The 17,842-nt window shown below is 42.2% G+C and overlaps 1 protein-coding gene across 6 annotated transcripts in view; it reads right to left on the bottom strand.

Annotated features, from left to right (window-relative positions):
- Nucleotides 1-1,469: 1,469 nt before the first annotated feature.
- LOC124041785 (zinc finger protein 521-like) overlaps nt 1,470-17,842 on the bottom strand; it is a 158,271-nt gene continuing 141,898 nt past the window's right edge. For all 6 annotated transcript variants that reach the window (XM_046359805.1, XM_046359806.1, XM_046359807.1 and 3 more), the window contains one exon: nt 1,470-3,266. In XM_046359805.1, coding sequence (XP_046215761.1) covers nt 3,237-3,266 — 30 coding nt within the window. In that variant the 3' untranslated portion in view covers nt 1,470-3,236. The remainder of the gene's footprint in view (nt 3,267-17,842) is intronic.

The raw sequence follows: 17,842 nt of genomic DNA, 5'->3' as shown, positions 1-17,842 counted from the left end.
GCTGCTGCTACCGTGTATTATCTATCCCGTTGCCTTGTCACTTTAACCCTCCCTACATATACTGTACATAGCTACCTCAATTACCTCATACCCCTGCACATCGACTTGGTACTGGTACTGGTACTCCTTATATATTGCCATGTTATTGTTATTCATTGTGCAATTTCCTCGTGTCACTATTTCTATTTAGATTTTTTTTAAACCTTTAACTCGTAAGCATTTCACCGTTAGTCTACATCTGTTGTAATACTGGTGGGAAGATCCATTCCATTTCTGCATTTGGAATGTGGTGGGATTCCATTTCAATTGGGAAAAATTGTCAGTCAGAAAAGCACAATGAAGAGGGGTCAAAACAAAAGGCAGATAAAACCTCTACATCGGGTAATACAAACCAGATACCTGATCAGCAATACGAATAAGTGTTCATTAGGTTACGGTGAAGGAGAATCCAGTATAAGTAATTGTCCTTGACGTGCACAGATAAAGTGACATTTTTCACCATCGTGATCAATAGTCTTGTCTGGACAAGATTGTTTCTGCGAGCAGTCAACCATCCTACAGACAGACCAGAGGGAGGTGTTTATATATCTTCTTGTATTGATATATAAAAACAACAAGCAGGAGAAACAGTATACGATGTACAAATTAATATTCCCAAGCGCTGACTTCTTTAATCGATATATTTCAAATCTTAATTTTGGTTTGAAAAAAAGTGGCATTGATCATCCTATTGAAAACATAGCAAAACGTATTTCAGAATCCCACCCCAAGTACAATCAACATCTTAGTCAAATGTATACTTTTTCATGACAGACTCATGTCCCTGGTCATAAGTTATTTTTTTGACTTTCTGTTTTTCATCTCATTGTTATGAGGATTCATCTGTAAAGACAGACAGATGTTACTATATGGGGCTTTGTCCCATTCAGTGCAGACATAATTTCCTTCCAGTGGTCCCCTGGAGAGCTGCAGGCTCCCTAATAGGCCTGGTGCGAGGGTGTGTGGAATGGGACCGCACAGGGTGATGGGTAATGGAGTCATTAATAACACAGACCTCCCTTAAGATCCTCAGCTGTTCGTTAGGCAGAAGCCCCAGTGGAACCAGGGGAAAGGCAGGTAGCCTAGTGGTTAGCGCATTGGTCCAATAACTGAAAGGTTGCTGGATCGAAATCCCTGAGCTGACAAGGTTAAAATCTGCCGTTCTGTCCCTGAACAAGGCAGTTAACTTGTTCCCCGGTAGGCTGTCATTGTAAATAAGAATTTGTTCTTTACTGACTTGCCTAGTTAAACAAAGGTCTAACTAGGCTAAAAGGAAGCAATTTGATTTAAAACCAAAAATCCAAAGTAAGGTTTTGAAGATGATCACGTTCATGCTGTCAAGGGCCCATCTTGTTACTTAATCAAATGAATTGAAACACACACACACGTGAGCACAACCACACAAACACACAAATGAAGGGCCGTAGGAGCCGTTTTCTCATACATGTTTAATATTTTATCACATGTGCAACACAAAAATGAGGTCTGCCAAATACAGAACTCCATATTTGTACAATAACATTTGAATAACATCAGAGAAGAGAACTGTCCTTTTGCTGCAGCAGGAGATGGTGGTTAGTTTCCTGTAAACTGAGTATGAACAATTCTCAATCAAAAGGTCAAAACATTAAAGTTTCATACAAAAGTGCATCTCAGGTTCAATGAATGCAAAAACATTTACAGATGTGGGATCTTAATTTAATCACCTTGTTGTTGCAGGAAATGTCCTGCATATCAGGAAATTAAATCTTGTAATGTACTCGAGGTTTAAAAAGGCTTCTAAAGTTTGTCTTGATTTGACTTGATTTTGAATTGATTTTGAATAGATTTTTCCTAACCAAAAAATGTATCAACTGCTACAAAAATGGTAAAGCATTATAATCCACACAATAATTCACATTTCCTGTTGCTGCAGAATGATTTTCCTGCTGTAAAACTGGTCAAATTAAGATGCTACATCTGTAACAGATTGATTTATATTGGTGTATAATAACGCCACAATGGCTTCCAGCTTGAGCAGAGAGCAGAGCAATGGGATACCGCAGGAAACGAGGAAGGAAGGGGATAAGTTGGGAACTCTTCAGGAGAGCCCAGGACATAAGTTTCATAAGCACATCCCTACAGAGAGACGTAATACATGTATAGTCTCCACAACAACCCCAAATCAATATGGATTTCTTCCCCATTGCAAAAAAAATCTAAAATACAAAGAGCTAACAAAAACGAGAAGAAAAAAATTCCAGTAATCTCCAGGCTTGAACGAGCAGTAAACATTAATAACAGAATTGTACAGGTTTAAATCAGTGGGCTGGAGATCCCCCCCCCCCATAATTCTCTAGGAGACACAGGGGGTTCATGATGCCTCTGTTCCCGTGCCAACCAGAGGAGCTAGCTGGCCTTCCCAAATCTGTGTCACTGCTTTTGCATATATCAGAACCCTATACTGTTTTTCCTTCTTTTTTTCTCTTCCTTTCATTCGAACTTGCACAGGCAGGAGGACCAGATTAAATGCACCATTCAGTCCTCAGCTGGTCTTCTAGAAGGACAGCCATGTTGGAATGAGACCCGTGATGTCACAATGTCAGGTTTGGTGATCAAGCACCCCGCTACCCGCTTCAGTAACGAATGACCAGGTCAGGATAGTGTCCACATACAGGAAATGGGCACTGATGAAAAGGGTCCTGACTGACCATACCACAACTTCCTGTTCCCTACATAATAATACCCCCACATTGGCACCCTGTTTCACCAACACATTGTTGATGAATTCCACCTCTTCTGACTGACAGTGGCATTGGCATTTTTTTCTAGTTCTTTTTTTGGGGACAAACGGTTCAGAACTGTACAATAGCAAATACTGTATAAGACTGCAATATAGCTGAAGTTATTAAGCAACACGTGAACAATTTCTATTTACAAAGATAGTTGGCCAGTTTTGTTGAAATAACAACCAGTCAAAGACCAGAGCTAAGTTTTTCTGTCCTTTTTTCACCCCTCTTGTCTGTCATCCGTCTTTTTTATTTTTGTGTGTGTGTGACATGTTTCTTCCCGATGTGAACTGAATCCAAAGTTCAGTGCAAAAGAGCCAGTGGGATATTGCACTGACGGTGGCTGGAGGACCGACCGGGTCAGACATGATTCTCCTCCTCGCCATATGGTTCTCCTCTCCTCCTCAGGTCCACTGATAATCTGCCTGGTTAACTGCTGTGCTGAGTCAACATGTGGTTCTGAAATGGAGGAATAACCGAGAGAGAAAGAAAGGAATGAAAGGACTGAATCAATATCAAATTCAACACAAGGGCATTTGATTTAATTCAACATTTTTTCCATTTAGCAAGTTTGAATTCAAACACTTTCATAACCTAAAATAACTAAATCATTTTCAACATCAAGGCAGACTTTAATACTGTACAATTCACCATTGCTTTTTAGATGGTTAGTGATTGACGTAGTGTTGTGAGTGGTGAATGTCATGTTGTGGGTTTATGTGGCGTTTGCATTACCCAAATCCAATCAAAACCGAGCAGCAGTCAATAGTTATATGGATCAATATGTCCTGGAATGAAATATGGTTAAGTCCTCTACTGGCATGTCACTGCTGAGCTGACAATGCCTCCCTCCCTCCAACACCTCAATCCCCAACCAACAATGCCAACATCAGACCAATGGCTGTGGCCACGGAAACAACAGTTACCATATAATACCCGTGATGGAATATATGAATCACCATATTAATAGACATGTTTACATAATGTGTACTGGAAGTGTAACTACCGTAGAATAATAACAGGTCAATTACACTTGGGATTCAGATGCAGCAATTAGAGAAATGTCATATACTACAGAAAAATAAGTACAGGATTTCTGAGGATGTTTGAATATCTCTACACACGCACGCACATGCCGGTTTGGTGAGAGAGAGTGGTTGTAGCGGGGACAGCTGTGCCAGCTAGGTTTTTTAAAAAGGGAGGGAGTGTATGTGTGGACCAGGGGGGGGTGTAACTGGAGTCCCTGGTGGGCTGAATCCAGGTCATCTTTTGAAGTGACTGCTAATCCCTTTAATGCAAACCACATGCTCCACTTGCTGCACCCTGTTAAAAACACGGCCTTGGACTCTCTACACTGGCACGGACAAGACACACCTGTCACACACTCATCAGCACGCAGGCACGCACTGGCACCGATTATACACACAAAGAACACTGACATTCAAACACACACACATACACAAACGCTTACTCTGGGTAAGACTGAATTATCTTTGAATAAACAACATGGAAATAGTCTGAGCCATGAAAGGTTGTGACTCCTACAGCCTGAGCCATGAAGGTGAGTTTAGCAATGTACTGACTACAGTCACCTTCAGTCTTATCAACATAGCAGCATCCCTCAGGCAGGCTAGGCCTCGTCCATTACTCCCCTCCACCCCTCCCTCTTTGCCCTTTCAGGTGCCTCCATACAAAGCATTTAAACACCTCGACACCTTTCCTTTCAGCTGGAGCGATTACTTTCCGACAGGTGGGATAATAAGCTGTTTGACGGGGGGCAGGAGGGAGTGTGACCCTTGGAAGGGTTAGCCTCGGCTCACCTGGGCCCCCGTCGGGGCCCCTGCACTCCCTTCTAAAGAGCCGGCCCTGGCCTTTCCTCTGTTTCCCTCTCCTCTCTGTGAAATAAAGCTCCTTTAAGTGAGTCTGGGAGGAGACTCCCCACGGGACGACCACCCCTCCCTCTCCCCTCATACCCCGGTGAAGACATCCGTGGCGTTGCTGGGGAGGGACAGGAGCACGGCAACCCTATTAATGAATGCGGCCCAGTACCCGTCAGCCCGGCTCCTCGGCGACTTACAGAAGCCCCTGCAGTACGTGACTTCAAATGGCAGGATATTGACATGGAGCGAGCAAAGCGGTTGGGAGAGAGTGTGTGTGTTTTTTTCTTGTCTGTGTGTATGTATGTATGTGTGTGTGTATGTGTGTATATGTGTGTCTGGACCCCAAAGGAACGTAGCTCCTTGGATATAATGTAGGGCTCGTAACAGCTATTACAGGGGAAAATACCCCCCCCCCCTGGGGAGTACCCCCTGACTATCCCTGTCTCAGCTCTGTCTGACACACACTGCATTCTACCTTTTCCTTAAACATGCCAGGAGTTTTTCCTCACCGAGGGCTTTTTCAAGGACGGTGCTAAACGACTTAAGTTGCAGCCATGCAGGCTGGAGGGAAATAGAAAGAAAAGAGAGAAAAAAAAGGTAAAAAGAAAATGATACCTTTACCTCTGTGGATATTGAACTCCACAGAGTGGAAGAGAGACACTGTTCTAGAGAGAGAGAGAGAGAGAGAGACACTGTTCTAGAGAGAGAGAGAGAGACACTGTTCGAGAGAGAGAGAGAGAGAGAGAGAGACACTGTTCGAGAGAGAGAGAGAAATAACAACTCTGTCATTGCATTTCCACTCCATCGTTAAAAAAAAATATTGAAGTAGTTTCTGGCCAATGTGTGCAACTCTTCACTCAGTGTAATTCAGCCAAATATGCACTACCGTTCAAAGGTTTGGGGTCACTTAGACATTTTATGTCCATTAAAATAACATCAAATTGCTCAGAAATACAGTGTATGTAACGCTCGTTGTCGTAAGGAAGAGTGGACCAAAGTGCAGCGTGGAAAGAGTTCATGATCTTTATTGTCAAGAATCACTCAAAACAAAAATAACGAATACAAAAACGAAAGAGAACAGTTCCGTCAGGCACAGATACTAAACGAAAAACAACACCCCACAAAACCCAAACGGAAAATGATAACTTATATAAGATCCCCAATCAGAGAGAACGATAGACAGCTGTCTCTGATTGGGAACCACACTAGGAAAAAACAACAAAGAAATAGAAAACAGATTCTCCCACCCAAGTCACACCCTGACCTAACCAAACATAGGGAATAAATATGGATCTCTAAGGTCAGAGTGTGACAGTGTAGACATTGTTCATTTTGTAAATGACTATCGTAGCTGGAATCAGCTGTTTTTTAATGGAATATCTACAAAGGCGTACAGAGGCCCATTATCAGCAACCATCACTCCTATGTTCCAATGGCACGTTGTGTTAGCTAATCCAAATTTATAATTTTAAAAGGCTAATTGATCGTTAGAAAACCCTATTGAAATTACGTTAGCACAGTTGAAAACTGTTGTCCTGATTAAAGAAGCAATACAACAGTCCTTCTTTAGACTAGTTGAATATCTGGAGAATCAGCATTATTGGGTTCGATTACAGGCTCAAAATGGCCAGAAACAAATTACTTTCTTCTGAAACTCGTCAGTCTATTCTTGTTCTGAAAAATGAAGGATATTCCATGCGAAAAATTGCCAAAAACTGAAGATCTGTACAACACTGTGTATTACTCACTTCACAGAACAGCTCAGACTGGCTCTAACCAAAATAGAAAGAGTGGGAGGCCCCGGTGCACAACTGAGCAAGAGGACAAATACATTTGAATGTCTAGTTTGAGAAACATACTGGCATCTTCATTAAATAGTACCCGCAAAACACCAGTCTCAACGTCAACCGTGAAGAGGTGACTCCGGGATGCTGGCCTTCTAGGCAGAGTTGCAAAGAAAAAGCCATATCTCAGAAAGGCCAATAAAAATAAAAGATTAAGATGGGCAAAAGAACACCGACACTGGGCAGAGGAACTCTGCCTTAGAAGGCCAGCATCCCGGAGTCGCCTCTTCACTGTTGACGTTGAGACTGGTGTTTTGCGGGTATTATTTAATGAAGCTGCCAGTTGAGGACTTGTGAGGCGTCCATATCTCAAACTAGACACTCTAATGTACTTGTTTTGTCACAAACTGAAATTAGGAAACCAGGAAATGGCAGAGCTATTTCTGCATAATGCACAATTCATAACAGATTGACTGACCCAATCCCCGAAACTCATTACCCCACATCTCCTTGCTAACCCCATCTCCTTTCCCCCCAACCCCCAATCTCCCCCCAATCACCCAACATTCTTACCCCCATTCTCCCCTCTCCCTTACCCCCCATCATCCTTCTTCCCAACCACTCACTGGGCTCCACCATAAGGCTGTATTGTAGGCCCCAGTTACCAGCAGAGCTAAGGTAAAACCCTTAGTAGTCAATTCTCCATTAAATTAAATTTTACTCTGATCAATAATGTGCACCCGCCTCTCTCCCTAGTGAATACTGTGTCTGAGAAGCCTCTTCTTCTTCCTCTCTCTCCTTGATCGACTGGCTCTCTGCCACTGTTAACCCTCCATCCGCCTTCTTTCATCTGATTACATCATATCCCTGCAACGCCCTTGGGGGCAGAGGAAGGAGAGGGGGGAGAATGCCCGGCAGGGGACCTGTGTACCCATGCAAACAGGTGCAACATGTCTTAGGAATTTAACAGAGAAGAAGAGGGAGTGAGAGTGAGAGAAAGAGTGCGAGAGTGCGAGAGGGATGCAGGCTGGGCAGTTGATTTATTAACTAATCATTCTTTATGTCGTTTCCCATTCCTCTGGTAACCATCGATAGCACCGGTCCAGTACGGCAAGGCAACAGAGGTGTGCCTGTTACATCATCTCTGCGGAGGAAAAGGCCAAACGGATCAGCGGCCATTTTGAACCTCGCATTTACTCCTACACATCTAATCTACAAACGACCCAAAACAGACAGTCAAGAGTGATGAAATAGTTATGAAATCTATCAAAACATTAGGCTAGTAGTTAGTTGATAATTCATATCGGCAAAACTCTATCAGGATTAAGAAATCATCTGACACTGTCATTCTTATTGGTTGTAGCTTGTCTTATATTACCCAGAGTTCTGCGTTTATAGAGTGTTCAGAAAGCTCATAGAGTGAACAATAATGAGTCTCTAAGCTTGGGTCTTGGGGGACCCCTGAATCTCGGGGAAAGTCGAGGAGAAATTATATTATACAAGTGTGAGGCCAGGCAACTCAGAGCACTTAGGCCAGGCAACTCAGAGCACTTAGGCCAGGCAACTCAGAGCACTTAGGCCAGGCAACTCAGAGCACTTAGGCCAGGCAACTCAGAGCACTTAGGCCATGCCAGGTAAAAACATCAGATCCATTAGGCCTCAAAGAGCCATACTTCAAATGTTAAACATTTGTTCTCGCGTTTTATGAGCACCAATTCACAACACTAATTAGGTTTCCATCCATCCTTTTGATGCGAGTAAAGTATGTTGGATAGAAATGTCACAACAGGCCTGATGGAAACAGAACATTTGTCTGTAAACTTTCCAAATGTAGACATCACAAAATATGGTCGACATGGTGGGATCTTTTTGTGTCTGTAAAATAAATTATGCGAAAAATGTCGGTGGAAATGCTTTTATGAGCAAATAGTGATATAATAACCATCATATCGAAATAAAATTGGAGTCCCGAGATGACATGTAGTGTGGTCCTCCCACTACCGACTCTTCGGGAAAGCATGCATGTTATGATGAACTTCACAGTGTGGTGAAAGTACAAGGTGCTGAGATTGATGCTCCTTCCCAATAAATATAGAGGGTCTTATTCTGGTGACATGGTCATCGACACTTGGCTGCCATTTGAATCTTGCTGTTTTGTCCATAATAATCTCATCAGGTAGGCTATACCCACACTGTATCTGCCAGTTGTTGTACCAGATACGCTATAAAACTAAAACTAAATTTTGAGAAAACCCATCAGTAGAGTTGAAAATGCAATGTAAACCCGTTTAACTTGTATTTTTTATTCGGTACATGGGAATTTAATCGCAAAAGGTATTTCAATTTGCACTACGTCATCGGGCACAGCCTTTAATCCGCAACAAGTCAATTTGATGGAAACATCTCTGGAGGGAAAATGTGCATATTGTTTTTATGTGATTTTAGAATATTTGCATAAAAATCAGTCTCCAATTGGATGGAAACCTAGCTACTGAGTAAATAATTTACTACAGAATAATTTAGGGAGTTAAGAAGGACTGAGAAGTTAAGTAAATTTGATTTGCTACAATGAAAGACAGAAAAGCGCCAAAACTAGAGGTCAACCGATTAATCGGAATGGCCGATTAATTAGGGCCGATTTCAAGTTTTCATAACAATCGGAAATCTGTATTTTTTTTATACCTTTATTTAACTAGGCAAGTCAGTAAAGAACACATTCTTATTTTCAATGACGGCCTAGGAACGGTGAGTTAACTGCCTTGTTAAGGGGCAGAACGACAGATTTTCACCTTGTCAGCTCGGTGGATCCAATCTTGCAACCTTACAGTTAACAAGTTCAACGCTCTAACCACCTGCCTCTCATTGCACTCCACGAGGAGCCTGCCTGTTACGCGAATGCAGTAGAAGCCAAGGTAAGTTGCTAGCTAGCATTAAACTTATCGTATAAAAAAATCAATCAATCACAATCACTAGCGGCGGGGTAGCCTAGTGGTTAGAGCATTAGACTAGTAACCGAAAGGAAGTTCGAATCCCCGAGCTGACAAGGTACAAATCTGTCGTTCTGCCCCTGAACAGGCAGTTAACCCACTGTTCCTAGGCTGTCATTGAAAATAAGAATTTGTTCTTAACTGACTTGCCTAGTAAAATAAAGGTACAATTAAAAAATAAAAATAAAATATAAAAAAAACTCCACATGGTTGATGATATTACTAGTTCATCTAGTGTGTCCTGCGTTGCATATCATCGATGCAACGCTGGGGGATGATTTTACAAAAGCGCATTTTATGAAAAAAGCACAATCGTTGGACGACTGTACCTAACCATAAACACCAATGCCTTTCTTAAAATCAATACACAAAAGTATACCTGCATATTTAGCTAAAAGAAATCCAGGTTAGCAGGCAATATTAACCAGGTGAAATTGTGTCATTTCTTTTGCATTCATTGCACGCAGAGTCAGGGTATATGCAACAGTTTGGGCAGCCTGGCTCATTGCGAACTAATTTGCCAGAATGTTACTTAATTATTATTGTTTTTGTTTTTTAAAATTAATTTGACCCCTTTTTCTCCCCAATTTCATGGTATCCAATTGTTAGTAGCTACTATCTTGTCTCATCGCTACAACTGCCGTACGGGCTCGGGAGTGACGAAGGTTGAAAGTCATGCGTCCTCCGATACACAACCCATCCAAGCCGCACTGCTTCTTAACACAGTGCATCCAACCCGGAAGCCAGCCGCACCAATGTGTCGGAGGAAACACCGTGGACCTGGCAACCTTGGTTAACGCGCACTGCGCCCGGCCCGCCACAGGAGTCGCTGGTGCACGATGAGACAAGGATGTCCCTACCGGCCAAACCCTCCCGAACCCGGGCGACGCTAGGGCAATTGTGCGTCGCCCCACGGACCTCCCGGTTGCGGCCGGTTACGACAGAGCCTGGGCACGAACCCAAAGTCTCTGGTGGCACAGCTGGCGCTGCAGTACAGCGCCCTTAACCACATGTTACGTAATTATGACATAACATTGAAGGTTGTCCAATGTAACAAGAATATTTAGACTTATGGATGCCACCCGTTAGATAAAATACAGAACGGTTACGTATTTCACTGAAATAATAAACGTTTTGTTTTCGAAATGATAGTTTCTGGATTCGACCATATTAATGACCAAAGGATCGTATTTCTGTGTGTTATTATGTTATAATTAAGTCTGTGATTTGATAGAGCAGTCTGACTGAGCGATGGTAGGCAGCAGCAGGCTCATAAGCATTCATTCATACAGCACTTTAGTGCGTTTTGCCAGCAGCTCTTCGCAAGCACAGCGCTGTTTATGACTTCAAGCCTATCAGCCTGATGGCTGGTGTAACCGATGTGAAATGGCTAGCTAGTTAGCTTGGTGTGCGCTAATAGCGTTTCAAACGTCACTCGCTCTGAGACTTGGAGTAGTTATTCCCCTTGCTCTGCAAGGGCCGCAGCATTTGTGGCGCGATGGGTAACGCTGCTTCGAGTGTGACTGTTGTCGATGTGTTCCTGGTTCGAGCCCAGGTAGGGGTGAGGAGAGGGACGGAAGCTATACTGTTACACTGGCAATACTATAGTGCCTATAAGAACATCCAATAGTCAAAGGTATATGAAATACAAATGGTATAGAGAAAGAGTTATTTTAATACTATATTAACTACAACCTAAAACCTCTTACCTCGGAATATTGAAGTCTCATGTTAAAAGGAACCACCAACTTTCATATGTTCTCATGTTCTGAGCAAGGAACTCAAACGTTAGCTTTTTTACATGGCACATATTGCACTTTTACTTCTCTAACACTTTGTTTTTGATTTATTTAAACCAAATTGAACATGTTTCATTATTTATTTGAGGCTAAATGGATTTTTATTGATGTATTTTATTAAGTTAAAATAAGTGTTCATTCAGTATTGTTGTAATTGTCATTATTGCAAATTTATATATTTTTTAAATGTATTTATAAAAATTTTTTTTAAAAAAGGCTGATTAATCGGTAGCGGCCTTTTCTGGTCCTCCAATAATCGGTATCGGCGTTGAAAAATCATAATCGGTCGACCGCTAGCCAAAACCCAGGCTTTCCAAACAATTAACTTTGGGCCATGTAATGTATGAACATGAACTTAACCTTTCTTCTAAATCATACATTCATATGAGCAAGAGATTCTACAGATTCTAGTTCTAACTCCCATTTCTTCTGCTACATGTATCCAAATCAAATCCAAAATCAAATCAAATGTTATATATATGATGGGATGTATAGACATTATGGACATTATGTAGATAGAATATATAGTATATCTGAAGAATACATGGATAGAATAGCAATAGTTGGATAGGATGAATACAGTATATAAATATGAAATAGGTAAAACAGTATGTAAACATTATTCAAGTGACCAGTGTTCCATCCAAGATATCCACCATTTTGCTATTGTCATACATCCCACAGCCCTAGTAGCAGCAAGCCCTCCCCATGTCTAGTCAGTAGCAGCTAGCCTCCCCATGTTTAGTCAGTAGTGGCTAGCCCTCCCCATGTCTAAGCAGGAGCAGCTAGCCCTCCCCATATCTAGTCAGTAGCAGCTAGCCTCCCCATGTCTAGTCAGTAGCAGCTAGCCTCCCCATGTCTAGTCAGTAGTGGCTAGCCCTCCCCATGTCTAAGCAATAGCAGCTAGCCCTCCCCATGTCTAGTCAGTAGTGGCTAGCCCTCCCCATGTCTAGTCAGTAGTGGCTAGCCCTCCTTATGTCTAGTCAGTAGTGGCTAGCCCTCCCCATGTCTAGTCAGTAGTGGCTAGCCCTCCCCATGTCTAAGCAGTAGCAGCTAGCCTAGGGCTGTGGCAGTCAATACATTTTGTCAGCCGGTGATTGTCAAGCAAATGACTGCAGGTCTCACGTAATTGACTGTTCATTAACATAAACACAATTGGTATTGCCTGGCTTCCACGCATAGTCTACAATCCAATGATGCAGACCTTTGGAACATCTACATTTTAAAAATTCTAATAATAAATCTATATAATATAGCCTACACCATCACAATAAATCCATAATTTATTTTAGACAGGTCTAAAGAAACATAATGTGAAGAAAATGTAGTACTCCGAGTTGTCCTCATGTTAGGCCCTGATCTGTCTATGCCATATGGCCGTGGGCTACACTAGTGCATTTGGAAAACAATATGTGCTTAGAATTCCGTGGCATTATTTTATGGTATGAAGAATACAATTGAACATAGCTGAATAAAATATAAAGGATATTTTCTCCAAACGATTTGAGGGAGTGCGCACATGCGGCTATTGTGTTGAGCAGTTATCAAAGAAACAGGTCCTCCTATATGCTTTATTTAGAGTTATTCATGCAATTTTAGTTGTGATACAAAAGTTGGGTTATATGTTTTGAATTTTAATACATTCTAAGGCTGCAAGATGCGACTGTACTGATGATTTGAAAAAAGTTGCATGAAAGGCATGTGCTCTGTTTTGTTCTTTTTGCGCAGGTTGCACACACTTCATCAGTCTCGCATTCACAATTTGACAAACACAATAATCCGTGCCTTTTTCGGCCAGTGGCCGTTGTGCTCTTGGGCTGAATATAATAATTATAATTCCCTTCTCCTGGCTGCATGCTCCGAAGCACCTCTCACTCACATGGCTCTCTCAGATAGCTCAATTCTTATTTGCCAATGCCCGTCATGTGATCGGGTCTTTCTCACAAGCTACAAGTGACACATCGGGGATGAAACTGCGAGTGTCCTTTCCAATTCCCATATGCATATTGAAGATACTGCATAGCCTGTAGAAATGTTGCGCAACATGAGCTCATGGGCTTTCATGAAGTGTTTGATTAGATTTTCGATTACATTTACATTGATGTCAGAGTGATTAGAGGGACAATAGAGTGTTGAGTACCAGGCAGTTAACAAGTTTGGTAGGCTACTAATGACCATCAGCAGCATCAGAGCTTGGAGAAGCCTAATTACCGTGACTAAACGATCACGTGGTATTTGACTGTCGTCAAGACTCATGACCGGATCCCGTCTGAGTAGTGATTGTGTGTTAACTATTACCGGTGTAGCGGTAATACGGTCACCGTAACAGCCCTAGGCTAGCCCCCCATGTCTAGTCAGTGTGAGCTGAAACTACCTCTCTGCTTGTAGCTGTCATAAGTCTGCTAACATAGCTGCATCTGGAGCACGGGGAGCAAGCGGAGCGCCAAACCACAGAGATCCAGCCGCAGCACACTGCTAGTCATCAGTCAGGAGTTTAATTAAGGCATAAGAGGAGAGCAGGCTGCCGCTGAGCTATGCTGAGACAAAGACCTCACAGGCCTCAGAACAGATAACAGGTTAAAGGCCCAGTGCAGTCAAAAACATGATTTCCTATGTTTTATATACATTTCCACAATATGAAGTTGGAATAACACTGTGCAATTGTGAAAATTTTGATAAAAATGCTTGAAAACACCGCCTGAAATTTCTGCCTGTTTTGGTTTGAAGGAGTTTTGGCCTGTCTGGTGACACCACCAGGAGGTACATGAGTTAATAGACCAATAAGAAACAGAGTTGCAAATTATATTCCACTCCACAAAGCACGAAATAGCCATTGTGTTCTCGGGTGTGTTATTGTGTTTTCCACTTATTGTAACAAAACTGATCATATATGACCTGTGTATGTACTACGTTCCCTGGGTCCCGTCTGAGTAGTGATTGTGAGTTGACGAACACAAGCCAGTATTAACTCAGTCCCCCTTTGCTTGGAGTGAGCCTTATTCCCCACTATTGGCACGTTCACTAGGGGTGTAATCCCTTCCTGTTTGGCCTAAGGCCAGGCTTACTGCTAGCCAGTTTAGCCAATGAAGAATACAAACAAATAAATAAATAAAACTAGCAGCTGGCATTCTCCACAGTCAACACTTATCAGGCCGTAGGGAGAGCCGACCTCGTCCGCTGTTTGGCCACAACCACCACGGTCTCCTTGGTAACCGACCGTCTTGTTTGAAGTGTGGTGCCTGGGGACTCGTGGACATTCAGTACAGCTCTGGGGCTAGGGTGGGGAGTCTTTGGTGTGTGTTTGTCTGTGTGTCCGTGTCCGTGTGTGTGTGTGTGTGTGTCTTATTAGCCTGGCATGTGGTTATGTGTATAATAGCTATGTAATAAATGAGTAATAGCTGGAATTGTCTCGCTGGATGTACAAAAGACCTAAAACAACGGTGAAATCCTTCTCTTCTGAGGTGTAGCGAGAAAAGACAGACCACCCGATTGGAGGGCTAGTGTGCTTTGTTCCTCCAAATGATACTCATTACCCTGTCTAAGTAGACAAGTGAATGGTGCTAGAAACCCACTATGGGGTGATCCTGCTGTTTGACTGAGATAGCAAAACAACTGCACAACCGCTGGGTTATTATGGAGCCTCATTATGTGAAGAGACTAGAGGAAAGGAGAGAGAGAGAGAGAGAGAGAGAGACAGAGAGAGACAGAGACAGAGACAGAGACAGAGAGAGAGACAGAGAGAGAGAGAGAGAGAGAGAGAGAGAGAGAGAGAGAGAGAGAGAGAGAGAGAGAGAGAGAGAGAGAGAGAGAGAGAGAGAGAGAGAGAGAGAGAGATGGAGGGGGATAGAGAAAGAGAAAGAGAGGTGGAGAGTTGAAGGAAAGAAGGGAGGTGGAGAGAAAGAGTTGGAGATGGAGATGAAGAGGGATACGAGAGAAAGAAAGTGAGAGGAAGGGAGATAAGAGATAAACAGGGAGAGAGGGAGGGAGCTGGAGAAAAATAGAATGTATGTGAGTGTGTGAGGGAGATAAAGAAAAAGCAAGTGAGCGAGAGAAAGGGAGAGAGAATCATCCAAACTGATTTCTGAGGTGATAGCTACAAAACAGATGCCTTTCCCCACTAAAAATGAAGACTATGACTTAAGAACCCAATTAAGGATCTTTCTTAGGGGAGCCATCTTGGGAAGTAGATGGGGGGATGGGTCTTGGTAGGACATGAGCCCAGGGCTACACAGACTAATTAGACTGAGGCAGGGGGGTAGAGGGGATGGGATCCAAGCCTGTCACTGGGAGGGAGATGGGTTCCATGGAGCTCCACATGTCAGTCCCAGAAACTAAACACAATTACTCTCACATTTAACCACTTCACTTAGGGACAGGAGTTTGACTGGTGTAGGTGATGACGCTACAGCACAGAAATCTCACTCATACAAATCTCACTCATTACTCCTCTGTCTCCCTTGCTGCTATAGCTACTTCAGTGACAGAGTGAATTCTATGAGTGAATTTGAGGCTACTGTTAGATTGAGCACTTCACAAGGTGAGAGTTGAAACTGTGATGCCAACAAGGAACAAATGCAGTCTCACGTTTAGCCACTTGTTTGGAGTGAGACAGTTAGAATATTAGCTTTTAACAGCCACACAATTGGTGTCATGTATCATGTTTTTAGGAAACGGAAGTGTCTAATAATTACTGTACATACAGTGTTTGAAAATAAATCAATGAGGAAATGTGCGATTCTGTGAGGACCAGCTAGCCTCAACAGCAATTTGTAGAAACACGTTTAGAATCAGACACTTGCAAAGTGAATCTATTTGACCAGGTAAATTAAACCTGTAATGTATTTCTCATCCAGTGTTAATGACATGCTTTATCAAAGTTGCAGAAAGTCAAATGAAAAGTACAACAGAAACGGTTAGGGAACAGATCAACTCTGGGTGATGGATTTCAACACAGAGCATCCTTCCCTCTCTTTGTTTGGATTTAACTTCTCCCAGTAGAACAGCAAGCGGAGGAGGAAGAAGAAGAGAAAAGAATGCCTCAAAGGCTTCTGGGAGTTTTTGTCATGTCTCCCTCCAGACACTGTGTTTGCATGCACACATCAGACCCACCATGGGAGAGGAAGAAACAAAGACACATACTGTACATACACACTCACACAAATGTCTCTCTCTCACACACACACACACACACACACACACACACACACACACACACACACACACACACACACACACACACACACACACACACACACACACACACACACACACACACACACACACACACACACACACACACACACACACACACACACACACACACACAGCAGAGAGAAAATCCTCTTAGGATCATTAGGTTTGTCATGCTGTCTAATTCTGATCCACCTACAGTAGTAAAGTAGAATGCGTTACGTCGTCGCCATTCATCTCACAATGTTTACTTCCCCTTTTACAGCGCTGACGACTGTTTGTACAGCGTGTTTGTACATCATTATAAATAAGCTTAAATATTAATGATGGCGCTTCACAAACACACAGTTGTGCCCTTTTATTTATTTCAACTTTTTTTTGAAATGGTGACAGCACTGTGAGCACATGGGCGGATGAAGAGAAGAACGGCATGTCATTTAAAAAGGTACAAAGAAAAGTTCAAACGCATGTGAAGCTGTCACACTTGGCAGATGAAGATAGTGTATTCTCAGAAAGCTAGGTGTTGGCAAGCCACTGAGGGCTAAACAAATGTAGATCAGCCTCAGAGTGGCACGTGTTAGGGATATGGTGCACTAAAGGTGGGGACATATTCCAAATTGTAAATTCTAAAATCAAACTTCATGGGAATTGTAGTCCCAATTCGCAATGTCTGAATGATGCTTTGCCTCGTTTCGGTTTCTCAAAGTCTGCGAGAGCCCACCAAAAAACACTGACAATCATGAATAAATAATAATAAATATTAAATAAATATTAAATAATATTTTATTTATTTATTTTTATTTCACCTTTATTTAACCAGGTAGGCTAGTTGAGAACAAGTTCTCATTTGCAACTGCGACCTGGCCAAGATAAAGCATAGCAGTGTGAACAGACAACACAGAGTTACACATGGAGTAAACAATTAACAATTACATTAACAATTACATTGTGTGCAAAAGGCATGAGGAGGTAGGTGAATAATTACAATTTTGCAGATTAACACTGGAGTGATAAATGATCAGATGGTCATGTACAGGTAGAGATATTGGTGTGCAAAAGAGCAGAAAAGTAAATAAATAAAAACAGTATGGGGATGAGGTAGGTAGTGATGACTGTCAGTTTGTTTTGCTCTCGCAGACGTTGAGAAATCACTCTAATATTGTTTACAGAGTGGGCTATGCTATTACACATGCTATGCTAGTACACATGCTATGCTAGTACACATGCTATGCTATTACACATGCTATGCTATTACACCTGCTATGCTATTACACATGATATGCTATTACACATGCTAATGCAATACTATCATTAGCAATACAGTGAACCCATGGTGATTATTCTGCTTTATTTTCAAGATATCATATTTTTTCAGAATAAAAAAAAGAAGGTATT

The sequence above is a fragment of the Oncorhynchus gorbuscha genome, linkage group LG08 (genome assembly GCF_021184085.1).
Source record: "Oncorhynchus gorbuscha isolate QuinsamMale2020 ecotype Even-year linkage group LG08, OgorEven_v1.0, whole genome shotgun sequence".
NCBI classification, from domain to species: domain Eukaryota; kingdom Metazoa; phylum Chordata; class Actinopteri; order Salmoniformes; family Salmonidae; genus Oncorhynchus; species Oncorhynchus gorbuscha.
Note: the sequence above shows the minus strand (reverse complement) of the source record. Positions and strands in the feature narration are given on the sequence as shown.